The sequence below is a fragment of the Tarenaya hassleriana genome, unplaced genomic scaffold (assembly GCF_000463585.1).
Source record: "Tarenaya hassleriana unplaced genomic scaffold, ASM46358v1 Cleome13, whole genome shotgun sequence".
Lineage (NCBI taxonomy): Eukaryota > Viridiplantae > Streptophyta > Magnoliopsida > Brassicales > Cleomaceae > Tarenaya > Tarenaya hassleriana.
Window position 1 is genome coordinate 1,975,172 of NW_010963495.1, and position 9,339 is coordinate 1,984,510.

At 33.5% G+C, this 9,339-nt stretch overlaps 1 protein-coding gene across 1 annotated transcript in view; it reads right to left on the reverse strand.

Moving 5' to 3' along the window:
- Positions 1-1,082, reverse strand: part of LOC104807851 (probable vacuolar amino acid transporter YPQ2) — a 1,461-nt gene extending 379 nt beyond the window's left edge. Inside the window, exons 1-6 of the mRNA XM_010533278.2 lie at positions 827-1,082; positions 654-726; positions 509-584; positions 381-401; positions 233-291; positions 57-147 (exon numbers count right to left, since the gene is read on the reverse strand). Of these exons, the coding sequence (XP_010531580.1) occupies positions 57-147; positions 233-291; positions 381-401; positions 509-584; positions 654-726; positions 827-1,082 (576 nt within the window). The remainder of the gene's footprint in view (positions 1-56; positions 148-232; positions 292-380; positions 402-508; positions 585-653; positions 727-826) is intronic.
- Positions 1,083-9,339: the final 8,257 nt, after the last annotated feature.

A 9,339-nucleotide genomic window follows, 5' to 3' on the forward strand; every position in this document is an offset into this window, starting at 1 on the left:
TCCTGCTGCATAATATTCTTGAATTCACGTGTTGAGAAATTTGTGTAGAAGGAGACGAGTAGATCAAGTGCCACGCAGACAACTGCATCCAGCAACCATGGCAGATTGGCTTTTATGGTGTCCCATTTTGTTGTTCGGGCAAGAATACTGCTTCTGTCTTAACGGCATCACAAATGTGCACGAGAGAGAGAGAGAGAGAGAGAGAGAGAGAGAGAGAGAGAGAGAGAGAGACCTAGCCACTTGTGTTAGATTTGCGAGCAGTGCAAAGGCGAACATCAGTGGATTCAAACCCTGCATCGTTAGGTATGGCAGAGAGCATTAAACAGTTTGCAGTCGATGCTTATGCGTTTGCGTTTGGAGTGACTAAGGGTTTTACTTACCCAGACGCTTCCTCGTTTGGTCTGATTAATAATACGTATTATCACAAGAAACATACCAATTAGCAACCACCAATCCATGATTAAGATCTGTTTAGAAACGTTAAACATGATTAGGAAACAGTTTTTACGTTAAGCCAAATCTGGGGGACACGGCCACCCATGTAAATAGCAGCCATCGACCATCCCAACCACTGCCCGACCACGCTATGTTATGTTCCATTCCCCTTTCCTGCATCCTTGAATCAGTCATGGTCACATATATATGACAAATACCATTGTGCGTATACAGATATCAACCTACTTGTAGTAGATGTCTGCCCGTGTACGCATTCATCAAACCTGTGGCCTGAAAGGGAAGGTTAACCCAGGCTGCCAAGAACGTTCCATAGCCAGCCTGAAAAAAAAAATGGTATCTATCTCTAATCAATCTAATGTCAAGTAATAACCAATGGAAATGAAAAAAGGGTTCGGGACACAAGCCGGACTAGGAACTGGTCGGGGTTGGAAAGTGGATTCAGTTGTTATAATAATGGTGTTTATAGTAGTGTCGACGTCATCCTCCTCCGAAGAGGAGCCATCCCTATTGCCAAAGCCGAAGGGCCGCTTTTTGCTGCTCGAAAGCATGAGGATGCAGACGGCGGCGTTCCAATTCCGACCAACGATCTGAATTCCACCGAAGAAGAAGGAGGTTAACAACGTCATATATACTTTTACGGAAAAGGAAATGATATTGTTATAATATAAAGTTAGCTTGCATATAGATCTTACAAATGTTATTGTCATTAATTAACGCACATATAAGAATACGTAATAATATGTATACGTACGTGTAATAGAATTCTCTGCAAGGAGAGTCGTTGGGAGGTCTCCCTGGGTCGCAGGAAAATGCCCGTTTCCATTGCCTTTTGCGGTTTCAATGGTTTCTCCTCCAATCGATAATACATATTATGTATTACATAAAATACATCCTCTACTAATGATATCAAATTAATTAATTAATTAATAATAGTTAAGTTTTTTCGTACGTCTACGTTTGTAAAGTCCGTAGATGTGGTCGTAGTAAATGCTCTGTCGGACCAACACTACTGTGCTCGGGGTATAAAGTTGCGACGACAAGGACAAAGCGGTAGATTTCTATAATTATGGGGTCGAATTGAAACTACACCGAAAGTTATGATCCAAAAGTGAAAAATTGAAAACGTCGAGGGTCTGGTGGCTAATTATTTAAAAGGGCACAGAATCTCTGAGTTGAAAGCTCCGAGTGAAGACATGTGTACCAGAGCTGTGTATGATTTATATATATTGTATATGTTGTTGGGAATGAAGGTTGTGGCTCATGACTTCAGCACCAGAAGTCAGGAGGAGTTAGATTGAAGATACGATTAGGAGTTGGTTATTAAGAAGTTATTTTTCAGACAATTATGTATATTCCAGTTTGTAAGAACATGTATAAGTATGTACTAACGTTAAAGAATGAAGTTATACTTTTGATAAACTATCATTAGCCAAAAACATTCTATCGATCTTGTTTTCATTTTCTGAGAAACAACAGAGTGTAATTCAAAAACACTCAGGATTTCTGGAAGCTTTATGATAGAAAGTTCTTTTGTGTTCTCCAATGATGCAATGGTTGTTTCAAATTTTTCAAGAACAGAGACCAAAATCTTATGTACTATTTTATCATCATCAACCTTAGTATCCAGAATTCTGATATTGTTGATTATGTTGACAAGTCTGTCAACATAATCTTTCACTGACTCATCTCATTTCATCTGTTGTCTTTCAAACTCTCGCAACACGTTTAGAACTTTTATACCCCTTATATTTTCATCTCCTTCATACTCGGTCTTAAAAAAATCACACATCGCCTTAGCAGATGTGAGATTCATAATCTTGATCAGAATTGATGGTGTAACCGCAGCAAAGATACATAACTTCGCCTTGGACTTCTTCGTGACCCTTACTGAATCACAGTTGGATTTGCAGGTAATGCAGGGATTTTATACTCGTCTTCTACTGCTTCCAAAAGATCTGCCCTTCGAAAAATGCTCTCATTCTTACTGCCCAGATCTGATAACCTTCTCCATTGAAGATTGGTGCAGATTGGACAGGATTTGGAACTTACATGGTTTCAACTAAATCTATATCTTCGTACTTCTGATTCCCTTACAGAGATCCCACAAAGATCTCCTTCTTGCTCTGATACCATTGATACAACTCTGACTTTGAATTACACTCTGTTGTTTCTCAGAAAATGAAAACAGGATCGATAGAGTGTTTTTGGCTAATGATAGTTTATCAAAAGCATAACTTCATTCTTTAACGTTAGTACATACTTATACATGTTTTTACAAACTGAAATATACATAACTGTCTAAAAAATAACTTCTTAATAACCAACTCCTAATCTTATCTTCAATCTGACTCCTTCTGACTTCTGGTGCTGAAGTCATGAGCCACAACCTTCATTCCCAACATATGTACTCACAGTTGCAGGCTCGAGAAGACAACCGTGAGATTGAATATTTCACTGCACCAATAGGCACACCCGCAAGAGCCGGAAACACAGAATACAGGATATAAAACTGAAAACCGTACAGACAGAACCCGGCGATCCAAGTGAGGAGGAAGGAGAGGGAGACGTCATGGCTGGATTTGGTACGGAAGTTGGTGAAGATTTGAGGAATCTCGGCGACTTCCCAACAGACGAGACTGACCGTTCCGAGCACGTGGTCTGAAATCTGATCTTGATCTTGATCTTTTTTCATGTCAAATACGATTTGGTCCATAACGATAAACCATTTCATCATATCTAACGAGATATATGGGCTACAAAGTAGAACAAAATCTTGATACAGTTTATTATATATATCTCAAATAGATGAAATGTGAATGTCTCCAACTAACTTGTAGTTTTATTGTATAATACTTCCGGGCCGTACTTATTTGATTATCAGGCCTTGCTTTGTGCCTTTCGGACAAATTTAAACAAGAAAGCCCATGTAATTGTTTTTGGGTCTTAAACTCAAGCCCATTAAAGGCCCAATTATACAAAATATATCATGGACAAGGTCCATACATATTATAATAGGTCCGAAAGGCTCAATACGGATTGTGGGCCCAGTACCATTGACCCAATGATATAACCGGAAACCGCTAATTTACAAATAAACCGAGATTGAATGGTTGACCTCACCCTGTGAAGTTATAAACGATTAGATGACGTCATCATGATCAGAACATCACCTGAAATTACGGAAAAGTCCTCCGCAGGACAAGTGGAAGCCAAAACACTTTACCAGTAAACATGGTTGTTGCCATACGTGATGGGACAGGCTGTCACGGTTGTAGTCGAGACACGTGGCAGGTTTAGACACGTCGATTCCGGACCACATATCCCACGTGGCCGTGGCCATCCCTTGCCGGGTATGCCATGTGGACCTCCCTGTAGTTTTGAACTTTTTTTTGTTGTTGTTAGGACCACTTTTGTTTTTTTTTTTGGTGAACATGTAATAAAACCGATGTCCAATAAGACCAAGTCATCAATAAACACTAATATAATACACGTAATGTGTGCGTGCATTTTTTTATAAAATAAATCGATTAACAACATTATGTGCCGTTCCTTTATACAAGTGATGATACGCTTTTTTTTTTAATTATCAATGATTCAAATGTCATTTTCTTCATGGGGCCTAATTATAAAGCACTATCTATAAGTTTTAGAAAAGGTTCCCTATATTATCCTAAAGTCTCATCGTCCATTAGTTCATTTCAAATGACGCGCATTCTAACTAAAGTAAATCTTTAATATTATATATATATATATATATCAATATATATAAATAGCCAAACCGATTATTTCAAGAAAACTGTAGCGCGCGAATCCTTGTTTTAAATATGTAATAGGAAGCAGACTTGATTACAAAAAAAAAAAAGATTTGTAACCTTAAACTATTTCACAACTGGCATTCATGATGTATTTTGCTTCATAGATTATTAACTATCATATGAAAATCTATATATCTAAGAGGAAGTTAAAAACTTTACCTCCAAAATTGGGTGACCTAGTGGTGAGAGAACATACAAAACATGCTCTCACTCTGGGTTCAAATCCAAATGTGGGGAGGGGCATTCATGTTAGGTTTAATCTTTTCGTAAAAATAATGGACCGTTATTATTTTATTTTTAAATGTTTTTAATCTTTTGATTTGATCAATTTGTCTTATTCTTAAGGTAGGAACGTGGGGCGTGAGACATTTATGGTAATTGTTTAGATTTGTTTCTTTGTATTAAAGGCTATGAGAAAATAATACCAAGAAGTTATTTTTCTTCCGGGTTAATCAATGACTCCAACTCTCTCTTTGATTTCATTCACACGCGAATGTTTTCCTTTTCTTTGTTGAAATTTTATTAAGTTTTTCTGACAATTCATCTGGGCTTTTCCGGTCCTCTGGGAGATATAGTCGGGTAAAAGGCCCGATGAATTTCCGGATTATAAAAAAAAGTTAAAAACTTTAACAAAAAAAATAAATAAAAAAGAGGAAGTTGCCCAAAAATAAGGAGAAATATAGAGAGAGGGGGATAACCACTTGTACGAGTCCCGAGGGAGTTCTTGGTAAATCTCACAAGCGATTAGCTGGTCCAAACTAAATCAAAGAGTTGCCTAACAATTGTATTATATTACATGGTGTGTTCACACATATATACGTATGTGTACGTTTTCTATAACCTTTGGCAAGAAAGTTGGCGATAAAATTCCTAGAGATTGTCACGTTTCGTTGTGTGAATATTTGTATTTCACGTCGAAGATAAAAGCACTGGAAAAATAAAATATCAAGAGATGAAGACAGAGGGAGACCATGAGAATGTTGGTCACAATTGGCTCTCAAAGGACTTATTCGGGGAGGGAAGAAATTGACCGTTGCAGATAAAAACATCGCCTGTTTTGTTCTCTATCCATAGATTCCATTTTATTTTTTATTTTATTTTTTGCATTAATTAACCTTTCAAATGAGACAAAAACAATATATATTACGTGCCATATACCTTCAATTAGACTCCTTTACAAATATCTATAAACCCTAATATAAAAAAAAAATTCAGGTCGAAAGGGGTAGATGCCACATTTATTCCATCGTATAAATTGGACAGTTTCATGGGCGTTTGCGTTTGATAACTCGCCAAATATATTATACATTTATTTCTTGAGCCTCGATATGTAATGTCTTCGTCGGTTTAAGGTTTTCTTATACCAACTCCACTTTTATTTTCTACTGTGCACCGACGCAGACATATATATATATATGTATAATGTATGTATCTGTCGGCATATGTTGTAGACATACACCATTTTAAAACTACTGGTATATAACTACAATGTGTGATGAATATTTGTTATGAAAAACTATGGTTGTCAATGGTATGTAACGTTGTTATGGTTAGGGTTTTCAAAACGTGGTAACTCTATTTTCATACTAATATTTTTTTTTAGATTAATAAAATATTTAATCTAAAGCGAGGTTTGATTATTATTTTTTGAAATTATAACTAAGATAATAAAAATATTTTTTATTTTACTTTTTAGGTTTTGTTATACGTCATCTTTTTAATATATGTTATTAATTGTCATTCATTGCACTATTTTAAAATTTCATTCCTCTTTTATTTTATTATTAATTTTATATTATTCTAAATATATATTTTATAATTTTGTGGCTGAATAAAATTTAACTATTTCCCAATATGTGAAATATAAAGAAAGGATCTGGTATTTATAATTATACAATCCATTTCTTGAGAAGCCGTGAAGACCTAATAATTTTCCTGTCGTACATATGGTCATTAATACACTTGCCTATACAATCATGCAAATTTATGAGGTTCCAAAAATGTAGGAGAGATATTAAGACAATCAATTTTTAAAAAATAATCCATATTATTTTTTTGTTAACGGTAAATATTATATATATGATAATCCATATTATTTTGTAATATCATAAGAATAATCCATATAATATCATATAATGTAGGAGAGATTAAAATTTTGTGAATTTTCTTGTTATAAAAAATAAAAACAATTTTTTTCCTCACGCAATATTCGAAACTTTGGACCAACGGAAAAAAGACTGAACCGATAAGAGGAAAAACAAAAAGACCAGGGTTTGGTGGAACAATAGATGCATAATTAAAGATTATTTTTTCAAGCAAAAGCGTAGTTAAGCTTTTGTTTTATTGGTTCCTTAATGCAATTAATATCTCAATCCTTTTTCCTATGTTATATATACACTCCTTTTCCCCAATTTTATACATCCTTCAATTTCTGTCTATATATTTTGTTCAATATGAATTTTTTTTTTGGTTAAAGGCAAATCGTTCTTGACGAATTTTGTTCAATATGAATTGCAGAGCAAAATTCATATAATTAGGGCCAAGAACCAAGATGCAATTTTGTATAATTTTTTTATATGGCCAAGGTCATATATTAATCGATTATGATCTATATGATTATATAGCCGAGCAGTATTGATGTTTGTGTGAGATATATATACACACACGCATACGCAGTCAAATAATGGATGCATGTATATATAGTGTACGGATAATATTATCGAATAATTGATATTATGACAGTTCAACTTGAGGTTTTCTTGCACTCATTGCATCATTTTGGTAATGTTCCTAAGAACATGAAACGCCTAAAACAAGTTAATAATAAGACCACATGCATCAATTCAAAGACAGAGAGTGTACGTACATGCACGTTTGTTTTTTATGGAACCCAAGTTATTCTTTAGTTTTAGATTTTATTCCACTATGTTAACCATTAATTACAACATTTAATCACACAATTTCTATGACCCAACTAATATTTGGATCCAAAGATAGCCTATGAATACTTCAATTAATTAGAGAAATACTAAGACCAATTTCCTCAATTCAGAATATATGATTTAACCGTGTGAGGTTTTTCATGGTTAAAATCCAAAGGGAATAACCATTCAGAACATTGAAAAGACAAAAAGGAAAATAGTTAAACAAAGCAACATGTCATGCCTAGATTTCCAAAGGTCCCATGCACGAAAACAAATACAGAATACATACATACATATATATATATTATAACATAAGGCCTAAGGGGCAAATCCCAAAGGGAAAGCAGAAAACATAGTGAACTTGTGGTCACACCACTTAGACAAAGCACACTTAAGTTGCAAAAACATTGTGCTTAAAAAGGCAAAGAAGAAAAGAAAACAAAACTAACACAAAAGCGAAACAATTAATTATGAGACTAATATATAAACAAATAAACAAAGAGAAGATGACAATAAAGAGAAGAAGAAGAAGAAGAAGAAGAAGAAAGGAACGGCGAGAGATTGACACCAAAAGGACAAAAAGTGGAATGAGAAGGGACCATCACTGCCATTTTCAGAAGCTCCTTTGTGGTCTCACTCTCGCATTTATACATATATATATATATATATATATCTTTTTTTTATTGTGCATCTGTAAATGTGTAACTCTAATGGTAGATATGATGTCTTAATTTTCAAGGTTTATAACTTATATATGCACATATATACCTTTGCACTATTCACCCACTTGATTTGAACTCAAAATATTCCAATATCAACTCAAGAATTATATATATAAAAAATCAAACTTTATGTGATACCGATTGATAGTTGTGATACTAAATTTATGTTGGAAGGCCAAAAGATTAAAAAAAATGTCTAGAATATATGCAAGTGATTGTGAAACTTTTGTCTTGGTTATCAGTTTTTTTAATTAGTTTGATAAAATATGTGTTTTGCCGACCAGTTGCTTACATGGATATATATTCTTGAGCCTCGATATGTAATGTCTTCGTCGGTTTAAGGTTTTCTTATACCAACTCCACTTTTTCATAAAAAAAAGAAAAAAGACAACATCAAATATAACCTTATAAATGTAGTTTCCCTATAATACCCTTTATTAATTTATATAATATAATAAAATAAAAATAATTTCTTTTATATTTCTCTCTTCTCTCTCCACCTCTCTCTCCCGCTTTCTTCTCTCTCCACCTCTCTCTCCATTGTCTCTCTCCTTTCTTGCGCTCTCTCTCTCCCCTCCTCTTCTCTCTCTCTTCTCTCTCTTCGGTCTCTCCTCAAATTTCTCTTATGTATCATAATTTCTTGATAAATTTACTGTTAAATGCAAAATCTAAAAAAATTTCATTCAATAAACAAAAATCTTGCTGATAGATAATTTATCATTTTAAAATATGTTATTCATTTTGGACATTTATAATTTTTGTTGTTTTTGAATTTATATTTGAAATATATGATATGGATGAGTCAAACGGATCAAATCGAGTAAATTCTCCAAACTGGACAAACTCGCAAAGCTCATCAAAATAGTCATACTCATCAATCTGGTCTTACTCTTTAAACTGATCATATTACTCATATTATGTGTTTATTTTATGCAAACATAATGAATACATATGATAAAAAGAATGATAATTATTTATTACGAGTCTTGTCATAAATGGGTAGTGAAAATAATATCCTAGGAATATGAGTAAAATTTTGCATTCCTGTAATGATATAATAAAGATATTGTATTAATACATTCCAAATTTATATTTTGTAATAAAATTTTATGATTTAGTTGAAAGAACGTATATTATAAAAAAAGTATTGTAGTTAGGGAGTTAGAATTATTTTCAACTTAAAATATTTGTTATATAGGGTGATTATTAATATACAGTTTATACGTGATAAAAACGTGAATTTCGATAAGGTGCGAGATTTGACTAGTTTGACGGTGTGACGAGTCTGACGATGAGACGATTTGTGAAAAAAAAATATCGATCTAAATAATATTTTGAATATTCAATGTGGTGTATATGAGTTATTATAACATATTTAACATGTTTTTATTAATCGTAATTCATCTGAAAAAACAATATCTT